The sequence below is a fragment of the Suricata suricatta genome, chromosome 17 (genome assembly GCF_006229205.1).
Source record: "Suricata suricatta isolate VVHF042 chromosome 17, meerkat_22Aug2017_6uvM2_HiC, whole genome shotgun sequence".
NCBI lineage: Eukaryota > Metazoa > Chordata > Mammalia > Carnivora > Herpestidae > Suricata > Suricata suricatta.
Genome location: NC_043716.1, coordinates 36498463 through 36515732, shown reverse-complemented (window position 1 = coordinate 36515732; position 17270 = coordinate 36498463). Strand labels below are relative to the sequence as shown.

Genomic DNA, 17270 nt, shown 5'->3' with positions numbered 1-17270 from the left:
TTTCCAGCTTGGCCTGTCCTTGGCAACTCATGAGGGCAGAGGCCACAGCAGGGAGGGGCTGAACCTGAAGGTGTTCATGGCAGAAAATAGGTCAGTCCTTACAGAAGGAGAGGCAATCCCTCCCGTCAGAGAATCTTAACTATTTAGAGTGGAGGAGCCCTGGGACCATTCAGGCCGATGGTTCTTAACCTTTTGGGGATCTTAGATTCTCTTGGGGATCTTAGATTCTCTTGGGGATCTTAGATTCTCTGAAAAGGTGAAAGCTCTAGACTGTCCCCAGAGAATGCTGATCTTCCAACATTTTACACAGCTTCAAGGCATTCCTGAACTCTCTGAAGCTCGCCTGCAAGCTCAAGGTCAAGATTCCCTAAATAAATAAATAGGTGGCTCGATAGGTCAAAACTATTTTTTGTGCCCTTACTCTGTCCAGCTCTTTATGTATGGTAACTCATTTAACCCCCAAAAGAACACTGATTCTTAAATATTTTTTAATGTTTTATTTATTTTTAATACAGAGAGAGACAGAGCATGAGAGGGAGAGGGGCAGAGAGAGAAGGAGACACAGAACTGGAAGCAGGCTCCAGGCTCTGAGCTAGCTGCCAGCACAGAGCCTGACGCGGGGCTCGAACCCACGAACATGAGATCTGACCTGAGCCGAAGCCGGAGGCTTAACCGACTGAGCCACCCAGGTGCCCCAAGAACAGATTCTTGAATACAATTATCGTCCCTATTCTAACCCAGCTATCCATTTCAACCTAAACTATTCCAATTCTGCCATCTAAAAAGAAAGAAACCAAAGTCACTGAACAGGAAGAAAAGGGCGGGCCAGGATGAGAACTAGTCTGTCTTTGTTTCTCTCTTTCTTTCCAAGCTTTTTAAAAAATCATTTTTAATGCTTTTATTTATTTTTAAGAGAGAGAGCAACGGGGAGGGGAAGAGAGACTCCAAAGCGGGCTTCACACTGACAGTAGTGAGCCCATGTGGGGCTTGAACTCAAGAACCGCAAGATCATGACCTGAGCCAAAGTCAGATGCGGGGCCACCCAGGTGCCCTGAGAACCAGTTTTTCTTAGTGTACTGAATATTGTGCCGCGTGCAATTTGGAGTCATCTGGTCCATCCCTCTGTCCCCAAGCTCCCAAGAGCCTAGCACCCACTTTCACTCATGGAGCTCTCCTATTAAGAGGCTCCCGGTAGTTCTTCTATGACTTCTGGCCTAGGAAACCTTCCCTCGGCATGTGACTGCTACTTCCCCTCCGCTGGCACCTTGCCCCTTGCTCTGCCCACCCCTCAGAGCTGTCCTCTGACTCTGAGATAGGACAATGTTCCTTCTTCTCCAGAAGCCAGCCCGGCTACTCCTACCCTGTCCCCAGTCACTGCAGAGGGAGTCATCAGCACTGAGACAATGACTCAGACTTAGTTCATGAAAGACTGCTCTGAAACACGAAGGCTGCAGGCCAGAAAGGACATCCAGAGGTCATGGGATCCAGCCCCCTGCCTCTTCCACATTTGCCCCACCTCAGGCTTCTGATGCCTACACCAGACGGGACCCGGGACCCGCCAACTTCCCTAGCTTTCCTGGGTCACTGGTAGCACTGATACCCCCGGAAATTCCTCCCTCTGTCTAGTCAGGCTTTCTTTGGAGTTGGTTCTCCCATCAACTAACAGAGAAAGCACTGGAAAGGGACAAATCTCTCAGAAGAAAGGAGGAAAAGCGGAAAAGACTTTCCCTGCCTGTCTTCCGTGGGCTAAGGAGAGCTATCTCATTCACTCTAACAGTGAGGTAGGTACTGTCTCTATTTTGCTGGAGAAGAAATCAAGGCTCTAAAAGGTTTAGCTGCCTACCCAAGGTCACACAGTTAATTAGTGATTATTCGAGATTAGAGTCTAAGGAACTCAGAATCTCTGCTTTTGACAGGGAAACAGGGGTACCTGCCCTCAGGAGATCTTCAGTACAGAAGAGGTCCCTGTTTGCTCCAGTCTAGGATAGACTGAGGGCCTGATGACCCTATATCAGGGTGCTTCAAGCCTCCCTAAATCTGAGTTGCCCAGGTAGGGATGTTGGACTAATCTGGGCTGGCCAGGAGGGAAGATGGTGGCCCTCACATCCGAAGGGATTGGGAGAAGGCTGGTTAAGGGCCTTTGGGGAGACTAGCCTGAGGGCTGAGGCCAGGATCTTTCCAAGTTCCTTTCAGGAAGGCTGCACTCAGAGTCAGTCTGCCACTGCAGTGGGCGGATCTGGAGGGGGAGGGATCTAAGCCCCCACAACCACCACCCCTCACTTCCGCCCTTGTCCTACTTCTGCCACTGGCAAATAAATCTCTATTCCTGGACACAGTAACCTGAGCAGTGCTCCGATGGTGAGCTCACTCTTGAGAGGACAGAGATTGCACGAATCACAGACATTGCACGAATGAATGGCTATGTGCAGGGGCTAGCAGGAAGGGGGACACAGAGCTCAGCCTCTGTTCTCCAGGGTTGGCATAAAGGCAGGACCCTCTCGAGTACCACCTTCCCTTCCAGTCTCATCGCCCACAGCAGAGGAGCCCCTGGGAGAGGGAGACTTTGATCCAGAAGTTTCTCCGCCCACACCCAAGGAAGGATTCCTTCAATTCCCAAACTGCTTCCCTTTCTTTGGACTGGCCAGGAGATTTGGTCAGGGCCAGAAGGGCCAGGAAGAAAGAGGGCTAGAGGTGAGGAAGGAGGACTAGGGAAATGGCAGGTAAGCAACATGCATTAAAGAGATACATTTAGGCCAAGTGGACAGAGGACAACCAGGAGAGTAAGAACCCTCTCCCCCACCTCTTCTTCCTACACCCTGATCTAACTCCATTTGTGGTAGGATCTTTAGGAAGCGGGATGTATCTTGGAGAGGTTTGGGGACCTTACGTGTGGAGACTGAGGCCCCTTCTCTGCTGAAGTCCAAACAGGAAGCCTGGGAAGGAATACAATTGTCCTGCTTTCCATCCACGAAGGGATTGTCAGGCCTGGCCTTTTGACACATGATGTTAAATTGTCCTTTCTCTCCTTAAAGAAGCCCCTAACTCAGAGGTGTGCATACTGGGAATCTCCCTCACAGAGACATCCAGTTAGTGGGGCAGAAGAGTCCACATTCGTCCACTACTTCGCTATCAGAGTCCTAACTTTCATCTCACTCTCGGCTATTCTTCTGCACATCCAACATTTTCCTGTTTCCCTCAATCCTGTCCAGACTCGAATGTGAACTGTGACTTTGTCACGACCCCCATTCCGGGTATTTCAGTGTAAAACCACCTCCTCTCCACTTCTTTACCCTTCAGGCTCCTCCCCATCTTGTCGAGCCCCACCCCCCAGGCTCCGCCCAGCTCACGCTCCTGGCCACCAAGGCAGCCAATCGCTGAGAACCTGATTTGCATAGCGGAGAGGGGGAGCCGTGGAGGGAAGGGGGAGGGACCAGGCGACCTCCTAAATCAAAGTTGGAAGGCGAGGACTGGGCGGAGGGGCCTCCGGGTGCCGGGCTGGGGCCGGCGGGGGGAGGGGGAGAGGGATGGGGGGCGGGCGCAGAGGACGGCGGAGCCGGCCGGACAAGGACTGCTCCTTCGCTCCCTCCCTCTGCACATCCCCGCGTCCCTACTTCCCTCCTCCCCTCGCTCCGAGCAGCATCCTCTGCAGACCCTCGGTCCTCATTCCAGGGGTCGTCCGGCTCCCACGGCTCCCCGTAATTACCCCTCTTCACTGGCCAACCCGGGAACTTTCTCCACCCGCTCCCGGGAGTGGGGGTTCGCTTTGCCTGGGCGGATTTTTCCTGGGGTTCACTGGGGAGCAGTCTCTGGAAAAGGGCTTAAGGGTCCCAGAGAGACGTCTGCCACCTGCAACCTGCCCCCAGCGGGCCTGCCGTCGGGTCTTGGCAACCTCTCTTTCCCTCTACCCCAACCATGACCGAAATGAGCGAGAAGGAGAACGAACCGGATGACGCGGCCACTTGCACCCCCCCGGGGACCGTTTCTGCCCTCCAGGAAACCAAGGTAACTCGGGAGAAGAGAGGCTTGGACCTCTGCCCAGTGCGCCCCCCAGCCCCGGCGCCCTCTTCCCGATGCGGTCACCATCCTGGGCTCGGATGGCCCTGGGATCACAGTAGAGGGACCTGTGTCATGCCTAAGGCTCTGCGCGACGACCGGGCTGAGGGGGTTCGCGACGAGGGGCCGCAAGGAGCCCCCATCACACAAGCACGACACGCCCTTGCGCGCGTGATGAGCGGACGCGCTGCAGCTACCCTCTGGGGAGGTTGTAACTCGGCTTTGTTGGAGGGAATCTGCGCAGCGAAGGCGGCAGGAGTGTGTAGCGGTGTGTAGCGGGTGTGGGCCGGTGTACGCGCCGGTGCGTGCGAGGCGCACCCCTCCCGCGCCCACCAGGTCTCTGTCTGTAGCTCAGTCGGTCCCTCTCTCTTTGCCTGTTTCTCTCTGGAAATGTCTCTACAACCTGTTTGTCAGTCGTGGTGTCTCTCCCGCTTTCTCTCTCTGTTTATCTCTGAGTCTCTCCGGTTGTCTCTCTCGCACCCACTGCAGTCTTGCATTCCCCCCTCCCAACTAGGTTAGGCTCCGGGATGGGAGGCCACGGCCTGGGGGTGCGTAGCTTCCCAGTGCGCGCTGGGGGCTGCGGCAGCGCGGGCCATCGCGGGCGGGGACCGGGGGACTGCTGTTGCGGCTCCAGACCAGAAGGGCAGGCAGCCTCACCCCCACCCCTGGAGCTGGACAGGGGGCGGGGGAGAGGGTGGGTGGAAACAAAACAAAAAAAAAAGAAGAAGAAGAAGAAGTCATCGTAATTAATGAATGTCATAATTAACCCTAATTATGTATGATTGTTACTCCTGCGGGAGTCACAGTGAATAAATTATTCCCCAGTGAAGGCGGGCGGGAGCCCCGAATCCTGGCGCTAAAGGGGTGGAGGGAGGCCTCCACTTAAATCCAACCCCCACCTCTAATCCGTCCGCTTCCTCCTTAAATTCGAGGTGCTCAGATTGACCCGCAAGAAGTTCTGCGGGAGAGCAACCGAGCAGAGCTGGATCGCTGAGGAGAAAAAAAGAGGCTATGTCAAGGGCGCTCTTTGCCCCCTCTCGGGACTTCAGGCCAAAGCCTCCTTCCCTCTCCCCTGCACCCTGCTGTTTTGTTCCCACCTGCTCCTGTTGTCCAGATGAGGAGGGGGGCACTAAAGACCAAAAATAGGTGGGGTCTTTGGCTCCTTCGGTGTCAAGAGCTCATCTATAGCTCTTTCTGATGTCCATCTTGCTTCTAATTCTGTCTAGGCCACCCTACAGGATATGAGGTTAATTCAAGGTCAAGGTCATCAAGAAAATGACCAGGGGTAGATGAGTGGGAGCAGGGTGGGGCCTGGCTGAGGTACCCCAGGTTGAGCCCCATCTTTAAACCAGAGGGACCCACTGGGTCTCCATGTCAGAAGATTCCCAACTTGACCTTCTTCTGCCCCCTTCTGAGAATGAGACTGTGGTCTCACAGATCACAGAGTTAACTCCCTCTCAGAGATCCAGGTCTCTGCTAGGAAAGGAAGGAGGTCTTGCAGGTGGAAGGATATTGTTGGTAACATTTGTGACAGCTTTTTTTTTTTTTTTTTTTTAAATAGAGGGTCCAAGGAGCTGAGCCCCATCCTGAGTTCCAATATCCCTGGCCTTCTCAATTGCCTTCTAGTCACCCAGGACCGACATACATAATTCCCTTACTTGCTTTCCAAGAGCCTGGGGGCCTCCCAGGCCCTGCCTTCTTTCCCACAGGAGGCCTGGCTGCCCGCCCCTCTCCTGAAAAACTCTCAGGCCTGGGCAGTGCTGCCTCAGCAAACCCACAGGCTGCAAGCTCAGCTGTGTGGACAGGGGGAGGTCAGGGCCTGGCAGGTCCGTACCTCCCTCCTCCCAACCCAAGGACCATCCAGTGCTATCACCTCTGAATCTGAGCCGTGGAGATCCCAAGAGTAAGAGAGGGGAGGGGGATTGCACACCTTGCCCTGTCCCTTTATCTCCCTCCCCTAAATGTCCCCCCCCCCGCCCCCGAAGGACTGTTATAGCAACACAGGCCGGGCTGCCAATCTGGGTAGGGGTATTCAGGAGGGCAGCAGTAGGCAGGGAGAGAATTCAGGGCCCTGTCAGCCCCTATTGCTCCCCCCACCTCAACCTGTCCCAAAGAAGCTTTGGTCTCCAGACTATGGGGCTTGGGGAGGGGGAAGGGAGAGGGTTGTTGCCTCCCAACTCGGTTTGAAGCAGGTACAACAGAGGGGGCTGGTGCCCGTTAGGCAGTGAGGCCAGCATTCCAGGCCTATTCATCAGTGCTTAGGGTCCTCTGGGCATTTCTTGCCAGCCCAAGTCCTGCCTTCTCCCCACCCTAAGGTTGGATCATATCCCTGCACTCAAACTACTCAGTGACCTTCCTAGTGTCATCACTGCCGTCTCTGGGTCCCCGTGCCATCCTACCACGGGGTGGTACATCACCCCCTTGAGTGCCATCCTTGGGAAGACCCTGCCATGCCAACTGTGCCATCTGAGTCAGCTTGTGCCACATCCGCCACCACCCACCACCAGCTGCCTAGTGCCCTTTCAGGAGCTGGAGGGAAGCGAGGAGATGCTGTGGGGAGTTGAGGAATAGAAGGGACCATCCAGTGTGTGGGGAGGTGGGGAGGAGGCAGGCAGGCCAGGAGGGGATTCAGAGGAACAGGCCTGGTGGTCCAGGCTCCAAGCCGGACAAGCTCTTGGTGCATCAACAGGAGGGAGTAGGATCCAGGTAGGCCAGCTTCCCAGGGCACATAGCAACTTCTCCCCATGCCAGGGACGGTTCCGGGGACACTGGGGGGCACCAAAAAGATAGCTGATGGGAGACAGGGAAAAGTCCTCTCTGGGAACTAGGAGTACCTGGCCAGGCTGAGCCAAAATGAGGTTTGAGCACCCAAACCAGATGTCTCCTGAGTGGACAGGCATCAAGCTATTTGGCAGAGGCGCCCCCGTCCTGCTCTTCAGCCATAATCCTTGACATCCACCAGCCATTCCAGGTGGTATGTTGCTCCTTCCTGCTTCTCTGCCCTCCTGGGATCTGGAGCCCACAGCTGAGCCAGGGAGGCTGCGAGCAGAATTGGGGCTGCCCCAGAGCTGGGGAACATTCTGTTCCAGAGACCGCTGGTACCCTGCAGGGGTAGGTCTTGGCACTGGGGCCAAGGGAAGACCAGGAAAGGGCACAGGCTGGAGAGTAAGGAGACTTAGAATCTCATCCTGTGGGGACTACTATGGAAATAACAGTCTTGGGAGGGGGGAACATGACTGATGTCTTCAAATATTTGAAGGACTGATATGCAGAAGAGGGAGTAACCCTTTCTGGAGCCAAGGGAGGAACAGAGCCCATAGGCAAAGATCTCAGGGAGGCAGGTTTCAGCTCTATATAGGGAAGCACTTTCCAGCGATTGCAGCTGCCCAAAGATGGAATGACTGTCCCAAGAGAGGGTGTGCTTCCTGCTACAAGAGGTGACCAACAGAGTCAGACAACTGTTCAGAGGTGCCATGGCCAAGGCGTTGTGGGATGATAGCGTGGGCTGGGGACCACGCCAGGTGGCCAGTCTTTCAGGTTCCTTCCAACCCTAAATTTCATGATTGACCTTGTGGACACGCCCATGGCATAGCTGAGAGGCAGGGGCGAGGACCAAGGGAGACCCCAGAGCAGCAGGACCCTTCTGGTCATTGGGACTCACCAGCCAAAGCTACAAGTTCAAGTTCCGGCTCTGCCCCCTACCAAGAGAGGACTCGCTGCGCATAGGTGATTTAACTCCTGTGTGCCTGTGAGTTCATCTGCAAAGCGGGACAGTAATGGTCCCTGTCTCCGAGCAGGGTGCCTGAATTACTGAGGTGCTGTGTATGAAGCACTACCTCAGTATTCTGATGATGACAACCCTTCATTATATCCTTTAAATTATGTTTTTGCTTTTTGGACCCAGAGCCTTGTATTGCTTAGAGGGCATCTAGTCCTGCCTCCTTTCTCTTGGATGTGGGGGAACTGAGGCTCAGAGAGTGGAAGTGGAGTGACTTGCCTTCAGGTGGTAGGTTTAGTTTGGCACCCACCCTCCCCCAGCACGTCCTTCCAGAGACCTCTTGTGCTCTGTGCTCTGTGCTCTGGTTCCTGGGCAGGAGGTGGGGCATTCTCCCACCTCTCTGGGCCTGTGAGAGCCTCCAGAGCCACACTGGCTTACAGAATACATTTGTGTTCTAATTAATTGTCTCTCTGGCCCTCCACCTGTGCCCTAACACCCAGGTATCTGGGGCCTGGGGCCCTGCTTCTCTTAGGCACACAAAGAAGCCCACAGTGCTATCCAGGAAGCTGAATTTGGAAAGAGCTGGGCATCTCAGCGTGCCAGACACCCCAAGGCTCTGGCCTCCCAGCTGGCACACTGGGCTCTGCCTCATGCCCAATGTCTCTCTCTTTTTTAAGTAGGCCCCATGCCCACTGTGGGGCTTGAACTCACAACCCACAACCTTGAGATTAAGAGTTGTATGTTCTACTGACTGAGCCAGCCAGGCACCCGTAAATGTCTCCCTCTCTGCTCCTCCCTATGTCTTGCTGCCTGTGGGGCACGTAGGCTGCGTGATATGCCAGTTGGGAAGCCTGCCAAGTCTCCCTACTTGAAGCTAGGCCATTGGCCCCCTTTATCTATCACTGATGGGAAGATGTGGGCAGGGGTAAGGGGGGCTCTCAATAGGAGGGAAGATGTTCCAGGACCTGACATTTTTCCAGACCTCACTCTGGGCAGACTCAAGAAGGGTATTCTGGGGTGAGAAATGGAAGTAACTGGCCTCACTGAAGAATTGACCCTGTGCTCCAGAACATGGGCTCCATTTAGGATCCTAGGCACTTGGCCATCATTCAGTCACCAGATATTCACTGAGCACCTACTATGTCTTGAAGCTCTGTGTGTGTGGGGCGGGGGGCGGCTGTTGAAGCAACTGTTCCTGCCCTCAAGGGGCTCCAGTCTCCTGGGGGAGTAAGAAGTAAATGACCGCCACGTAAACCAGACTGGATTTATAATGGAAGTCAGTACTCGGTGCAGTGGGCCCCAGAGGTGAGAGTGGTCATACTAAATTGAATTTCTGCAGAAGGAGAGACAGCTTCCCAAAGGAGGTACAGTCACTGGAAACCCTGAAGGATAAAGAGAATACTCACTGGATAAGGCAGCGAAGAGGACAAACACATCAGAAGCTGGAGGAATACAGCATGATTGAGTTCAAGAGTCTTGGGGTGCCCAGGTGGCTTTGGTCATGCTCTCACAGTTTGCGGGTTGGAGTCCCACCTTGGGCTCTGTGCTGACAGCCCAGAGCCTGGAGCCTGCTTCAGATTCTGTGTCTCCCTCTCTCTCTCTGCCCTTCCTCTGCTCATGCTCTCTCTCTGTCTCTCTCTCAAAAATAAATAAATGCTAAAAAATTAAAAAGAAAAGAATCTCCATGTCTGGACTGCAGGTGGAAGGCATGTGTTGGAAGGGAAAGCTTGGCCTACTTGCAGAGTCTCATGACTGGAACAAGGGCCTTGACTGTGTCTTGAGGAGCCATGAAATTTCTAGCAAGGTCAGGGATCACCTCCCTGGCAGGTGTATGGAGAGCAGGAGAAGATGGGTGAGGTGGAGGCAAGGGGATCTGGCGGGGCCGTGGAGGTGACGGGGTGATTATAGATAGGTGATGTGCCAGAGAGACATTTTGGAGGAAGAATCAGCCTTGAGGATGAGGGTCCAGGATGACCATGTCCCCACTCTCACCCTGTTCAAGAACACATGGAAAACTGGGTACCTGGTATGTATTCCTTTTTTTTTTTTTTTTTAGTTTTTATGTATGTATTTTGAGAGAGAGCATATGGGGGAGGGGAAGAGAGAGAGGGGGACAAAGGATCCGAGTGGGCTCTGTGAGCAGAGTCTGGTGTGGGGCTCAAACTCAAGAACTGTGAGATTAGGACCTGAACCAAAGTCGAGCACTTAACCAACTGAGTCACCAAAGCACTCCAAACTATTATTATTATTATTATTATTATTATTATTATTATATTTTATTTTAGGGAGAGAGAGAGCATTGTAGGGCAGAAGGAGAGAGCAAGAGAATCTTTTTTTAAATTTTTGATGTTTTTATTTATTTTTGAGAGGAGAGAGAGCACGAGCAGGAGAGGGCAGAGAGAGACGGAGACAGGAATCCGAAGCAGGCTCCAGGCTCAGAGCTGTCAGCACAGAGCCTGACGTGAGCCTCAAACCCACCAGCTGTGAGATCATGACTTGAGCCAAAGTCAGACACTTAACTGAATGAGCCACCCAGGCTCCCAAGAGTGAGATAATTTTAAGCAGGCTCCACACTCAGCGTGGAGCCCACCGTGGGCTCGATCCCATGACCCTGGGATCATGACCTGAGCCAAAATCAAGAGGCCCACGCTCAACTAACTGAGCCATCCAGGAGCCCCCAAAGTATTATATTTTTTTAACTCGAGTAAATGGTACACCCATACAATGAAATTCTGTGTAGCCATAAACATGAATGATGAAAGTCTTTATGTATTGGTATGGAATGATTTCCAAGATTTACTGTTAAGTGAGAAAAGCAAGGCATAGGAAAAATAAAACACTACCATTTCTGCAAAGATGAAAAGGAAATAAAACCTCTTGAATTTGTTTCTATCCAAATTCACATGGGTCTAGATTTCTTTTTTTTAATTTTTTTGTATGTTTCTTTTTTATTGAGACAGAGAGAAACAGAGCATGAATGAGGGAGGGGCAGAGAGAGAGGGAGACACAGAATCTGAAGTGGGCTGCAGGCTTTGAGCTGTCAGCACAGAGCCCGACGCAGGGCTTGAACCCACAAGCTGTGAGATCATGACCTGAGCCGTAGTCGGACACTTAACCGACTGAGCCACCCAGGCGCCCCTAGATTTCTTTTGAAAAAGTGGAAAACCTGGCACCTCCGGGCTGGCCACGGGGACAGGCTTCCATTGTTTGGGGCGCACCAGCAGGTGCTCTCAGACAGGCCAGTCCACCTCTGCCCTCACTCCAACCACGCGTGCCCAGCCAGAACCCCTTTGCTCATGGGGGTTACCCACCCGGCTCCCATGGGCATCCGGGGGCATGACCACATTCTGGAACATGGAGGCCTCTCTCCTAGGACTTCATCTCACCTCTGGCCCTCAGCCTCAGGTTGTCACTGACCAAGGAGCTATCCTGGCCCAGAGCTGGTCCCCTCTGGCTTCCACTCACAGCCCCCTCCCCACCCCACCCTTGTTTTCTCTTTCAGCTCCAGCGGTTCAAGCGCTCACTTTCCCTCAAGACCATCCTCCGAAGTAAGAGTGTGGAGAACTTCTTCCTTCGCTCAAACTCTGAGCTCAAGTGCCCCACTGAGGTGCTGCTGACGCCCCCGACCCCTCTGCCCCCTCCCTCGCCACCACCGGTATCTACAGACGGGAGCCTCCCTACACCGGCCCCATCCCCCTGCCCAATCCCAAGGCCCGTGGCACCCCTCAAACCAGTAAGGCTGCACAGCTTTCAGGAACATGTCTTCAAGAGAGCCAGCCCTTGTGAGCTATGCCACCAGATCATTGCAGGTGGGTGCCTGATCTGTCAAGGAGAGGGGCCAGGGTGGGTGCGGGGACTTTTCCTAGGAACGACCTGAGGTTAGGTTCTTGCTATTCAGGATCCTCAATCCTAACTGTGCCCTTCACTCTGGGTAGACAAATGGAACAATTTTGGGGGGTGGGTGTCCAGTGTTGCCATGTTCACTAACAACTCAGGCTTTGGTGCCCTGACTCTATGAGGGGTAAGCATTAGACCCTGGGGCTGACATGAGGATGCCCAACACCCCCCCCCACCTGTCCCATGCCCTAACCTGCCCCCTTTGTTCCTTGCCCTCGGGTGCATCCTCCTTTGCCTAATCCGTCTTGCTGACCGCACATTCTTCTCAGGAAACTCCAAGCAGGGTTTGCGGTGTAAGACGTGCAAAGTCAGCGTCCACCTCTGGTGCTCCGAGGAGATCTCCCACCAGCAATGCCCGGGCAAGGTGGTGAGTGGGGAGCACGCAGGGCTGGCTGTGAGTGCTCCCCAGGACCGGCACGTGAGGGAATGAGTGCTCCCCTCCAGGCTGGTTCCTCCTCTGGAGCAGTCCTTGGGCGTGGGGAAGGCCAAGCTCTCGGCGGGCAGTGACATCCCCATGGCCTCTCTCTGCCTCCTCTTGCTGTAGTCCTCCTCCTTCCGTCGAAACTTCAGCTCCCCCCTCCTGGTGCATGAGCCACCCCCAGCCTGTGTCACAAGCAGAGAGTCCCCACCCACTGGTAAGTGTCCCCCTCCATTGCCCCTGATCCCACTGTAGTGTGGTGAGAAAGCCACACATTCCTCAGATGGGCACCTGAGTCACGTGGTACTTCCCTTCTCCGAATGCCCTTGTGCTGAATGTAGGATTCATTCATTCATTCATTCATTCATTCATTCATTCATTCATTTATTCATCCTTCAACAAACATTTTATCAACACTTACTAAGGGCCAGGCACTGTACTAGATATGGGGACATGAAACTGAAGAAGGTGAAGTTCATGGTCTAGTAAGGGAGCCAAGCATGAACAAATGAATCATTCATCACCATTTGCATGAATGCCTTGACCGAGAAGGATAGGGAATAGAGAATAAACCAGGCGCTGTCCTCATCTGCAAGGATAGGGAAGGTGTCCGGGCATATGAAGGATGAGGGGTTAGTCCAAGCGGATCTGGGGAGGACTGGGCAGAGAGGGGCCTGGGGTAGGATGGGGCGGGTGGTGAAAGGAAGGACATCTTGGCTGTGGCAGAGAGTGAGTGAAAGTGATTTGGGGCTTCAGGGCAGAGCAGGGCTGGCAGCTGGGTGCCTGGCCTTAGGGTGGCTCCCTGGCAGGGGCCAGCGGGAAGGTAGACCCCGTCTACGAGACCCTGCGCTATGGCACCTCCTTGGCACTGATGAACCGCTCCAGCTTCAGCAGTACCTCTGAGTCCCCCACGCGGAGCCTGGTATGTCAGGCACCAGTGGGGAGCCTGGGGGGCAGGGGTCTCTGAGGCTGAGGGTCCGGGGACTGAGCCCCCGCCCTCCCCCCACCATTTGTCCCCAGAGCGAGCGGGATGAACTGACCGAGGATGGGGAAGGCAGCGTCCGCAGCTCAGAGGAGGGCCCTGGCGACAATGGTGAGTAGAGGTGGGGACCAGAGAGAGGAATGGAGCACAGTGCAGGCCACTGCCTGCTGCCTGACACCCTGGTCCTGCCCCTGCATCTCTAGTGTTCATAGCTCCGGCCGAGAGCGAAGGGTCAGGAGCAGAGGAGAAGAGCTCTGGACAGCAGGTGAGGTGATGCAGGTGCTGAGCCCCAGTAGGCCAGACTGGAAGGGGGTGTCACTTCTTTTCATTGATCCATAGGTGGGTGAGAGCATGGTGAGTGGGGGTACCACTGCTCCATCTTTTATCCCCAGCCTGCGGGGACGGGGGGGGGTGGCAGGGTGAGGAGGCAAGGAAGGCAGGGGGCATTTGCCCTCCCAGCATGGAACTAATGCCTATGAGCCCACTTCTGGGCCAGCTCCCCCCAGTGGGCAGTTCCAGGAAGCTGCAGACAGGAATGTTCCCCTTCTCCATCCTTGGCCCAGTACCCCAAGGGTGAACACAGAAGGTAGGAAAATCTGACCTCTCCCTGACATTGACCCAGGTGCACCATGTCCCACCTCCTAGCCACCCTCCCCCCTCCCCCAGAGTAGGCAAGGTCAGGGCAAGGGAATAGTGAGTAGGTGGAGTGAGGATGGTGCCACCCTCCCATCACTGATCCAGAACTTTCCCACAGCCTGCGAAACCCCCTCTGCGAAAGGATGTGGGGCCCATGTACTCCTATGTCGCTCTCTACAAGTTTCTGCCCCAAGAAAACAATGACCTGGCTCTGCAGTAAGTCCTGTTTATGATCTAGCCCCCAGCACTCCCTCCTCCCACCCAGACAGCCACCTGGCTCCAACCTCAGGGCCCCGCTCCCAGACCTTGGAGCATGTGTGTGAAGGGGAGTTTGGGGAAGCTTTTCCTGGCATGCTTGAAGCAGCTGAGCCCAGAAAAGAGCTAGACTGCCCAGAGTCCAAAAGGGACTGGTGCTGATGTCATATCTTCTGCCCCCTGCCCGGGGCTCTGTCCTAGAGAGAGTCTGCTGCACCTGTGGTCACAGTGTCTTCCCAGGTCATCAAGAATCCTCCCCAAGCTGCGGAGGGGGGTGTGGTGGGGATCTGGGGAGCCCAAGATGGTTAAGATGTAGAAAAGGCAGGTCCCTCCTGTCCATTTGCGACCCCAGCTCTGTCCTCCCAGGCCTGGGGACCGGATCATGCTGGTGGATGACTCTAACGAGGACTGGTGGAAGGTGACTTGGCAGGGTGGGGAGCAGAGGCATCCCGGTAGGCACCCCACCCTTCCCTCCCTTCAGTGGGCACTGCCCCACCTTCTCTCCAGGCCCAAAGACACCCTCCTCCCCGCTTCCCACCACTGGCCCTAGCCAGGCCTGTAGGACCAACACTTGGGATTTGCTCTCACACTGACCCTCCCTGCCTCAGCCTTGTCCCTCTACCCACCTCGTGCCCATCACAGTCCAGAAGCCACCCTACTGGGGGTCTGGATACAGAAAGCCCAAGATCTGGAGTTTGATGGCTTTGGCTCTGAGTGGCATCAAGTCCAGAGGAAGCAATGTGGTGGGGGTGGGGGGTGGGGTCTGGTGCTCATTGCCAGCCTCATCCTTAGGGCAAGATTGGAGACCGGGTTGGCTTCTTCCCAGCCAATTTTGTGCAGCGAGTGAGGCCAGGCGAGAGCGTTTGGCGTTGCTGCCAACCCTTCTCCGGGAACAAGGAACAGGGGTACATGAGCCTCAAGGAGAACCAGGTGAGTGTGTGGGCCCTGCAGAGGTGGGCATGGGAGAGAGGCTGCGGGGGTCCAGGTCCTGGAGGAGGACACTTGCAGCCTGGGAGCAGGAGGGAAGGCACGTTAGGAAGGTGTGACTGTAGGGGCCTCCTGTCAGCCCCTGCTGGGAATTGGGGTTGGTGACCAACACAGGCAGGGGGTTGAATTTGGTTAGAGACAGCTTGGGGGAGGGCAAGAGCACTGGATTAAGAGTCTAGAGGCTTGGGTTTGAATGCTGGCTATGCCTCTGTCCTGTTGCGTATCTTCCGGGAAGCCCTTCTCCTCCCCTTCCCTCCTCTGTGAAATGGGAGTTCTGCCGAAGCGTTAGGCCAGCCCCAAAGTGCTGCCCAGTGTCTGCTGATGTCCTGGTCTTGCTGCCGCACCCCAGTACCCCCCATCACCCCAGCTGGTGTCTCCAACCACATCCGATCCTGGTCCCAGCATCCCCTGGGGTGGCCCCCCGGGAGCCATCAGCAGGACTCGGGGCCAGGGCTGTCGGCAGTGCTAGGACTCAGTTCCATGTCTCTCCCACTCAGATCTGTGTGGGCGTGGGCAAGAGCAAGGATGCTGACGGCTTCATCCGCGTCAGCAGCGGCAAGAAGCGGGGCCTGGTGCCAGCCGACGCCCTGACCGAGATCTGAGAGGAGCCAAGAGAGCCCAGATGCCACCCTGCCCAAGCCTGGCCCTTGCTTCTGGCCCTGGAGAGGAACAGGCATCTGCCCACACTCTTCTTCCCTCTGCCTCTCTCCCAGGAGCCACTCTCCATGGCTTGGGAGCCTTCTGCAGAGAGGAAGGCTTTATTTCTTGGGTCCCAGGGTGCCCTGAGGGAGTTGCTGCTCTGGGACTTAGGGGTAAGGAAGGAGGAGAAAGTAGAGGGGGGAGAATGAGGAAGTTCCAGGTAGGTCCAGCCTGTGCCCAGACACCCCCAGTTGCCATGCTGAGTGCAGCCATGGAGGAGGGGGGGCATTCCGGAGGAGTTTTCTTGCTGCTTTATCCAGAGAGCCTTCTCATGTCCACACTACCTTTGCATGCCCGACACCGTTCTCCACTCCCCACAGAGCCTCTGCTTGGGTCTATGTGTGTGTGACCCTGCGCTGCCCCTTTGAAGTGGGGCCTTAGGAAGGCGACTTCCCAATCCCTCAGCTCTCTGCCCCGGGTTGGGAGGGGATTCAGGGCTGCAAGAGGATCCTGAGTCCTCCTCCTGGTGTCACCACCTCTGTCACTCCATCACTTCTCAGGAAAGTTCTGCAGGAATCTCTCCTATTACTTGAAACCTGGGCGGACAGAGGAGGGGAGGGTCAAGACTGACTGTCTTCTCAAGTAGAACAGAACAGCCTCATCGTCCCCTTGTCCACCGGGAAAAAGACACTCAAGAAGGACGTGAACAGAAACCCGACTGAACACAAAAAACAAGCCCGTGCTTAGAACAGCCCCCATTTCACTGTCAGGACTCTATCCCCAGGTCTCCCATGGCCAACCTGCCCCGGGGAGTCTATACTTCCTAGTTCCTGTCCCTGGCCACACAAGGCCACCGCCCCCCAGGAGCCCAGCCCTCAGGACTGACCTCCAGATGGCCCTTCCTCACCCTCTTCTCTGGGCTTTGTAGGAAGCACTGGGACCTCTCATTCAGTGCAGGGGTCCCTCTTCTGGCTGTATCTGCGCCCTTGTCCTGGACACACAGTCCTGGGAGGAAGAGGGAGTGGGAGATGGTCAAGGCAAAGCCTTGTGTTTGGAAAGGAAGGCACCCTGTTGGTGGGTTGGCACTCACGAAGCGGACCCCTCCCTTACAGGTTGCTCTTTTCTGGTGCCAACCTCCCTCTCCCCCCAAGCTCAGAGCCTCCTCTTGTGCCCTCGATCGTGCCAGCCAATGCCAGTCCCCAGCCTGGGCACAGTCACACCCTCCCTTACAGATCCTTCTACCCACTGGCCCCTGCTCACTTCTCCCCTCGGAGGGGGGTTCAAGCCACACTGCCCTGTTTGCTGCCATGAGGCCCACCCCCAGCAATATCCCAGGGGCGGGCCCAATGCCCACTGTACATAAGGCTGCATGATGGGTCGGCTGGGGCACTGCTGAGCCCCCAGACCCCTAAATAAATGTTTCTTGTCCCAACCTGTCTGCTTTGTGTCTCTGCTTGGGAGAGAGGAAGCAAAGGTCCCAGGAGCGAGGCGGGGGCTGGAGGTTCCAAAAGAAGACAAGCCTGGAGGTGGAGGAATTTGTGGATCTCTGACAGGTGGGGTGCTGGGGCTGGCCCGGATGTTGCAGGGGTCCCCATGCCTCCCCACTCCCTTCCCACCGCCCCAGCCTGAGATGGGGGATCTGGGGAGGAGGAGCTTGAGAAGAAAACAGGGCAACCGGGTGGGGG

At 55.4% G+C, this 17270-nt stretch overlaps 1 protein-coding gene across 2 annotated transcripts; it reads left to right on the top strand.

The window, feature by feature from the left end:
- The first annotated feature begins 3532 nt into the window (after positions 1–3532).
- Positions 3533–17017, top strand: STAC2 (SH3 and cysteine rich domain 2). Of its 2 annotated transcripts, none has more exons than XM_029927834.1 (11): positions 3533–4002; positions 11274–11580; positions 11938–12035; positions 12213–12303; positions 12896–13008; positions 13107–13179; positions 13272–13333; positions 13823–13920; positions 14326–14377; positions 14752–14889; positions 15444–17017. In XM_029927834.1, the coding sequence occupies exons 1-11, from the start codon at positions 3913–3915 to the stop codon at positions 15546–15548; spliced, it is 1227 nt and encodes a 408-aa protein (XP_029783694.1). In that variant the 5' UTR covers positions 3533–3912; the 3' UTR covers positions 15549–17017. The 2 variants fall into 2 exon arrangements, with proteins under 2 accessions (XP_029783694.1, XP_029783695.1); XM_029927835.1 differs by having other exon boundaries at positions 14326–14411.
- Positions 17018–17270: the final 253 nt, after the last annotated feature.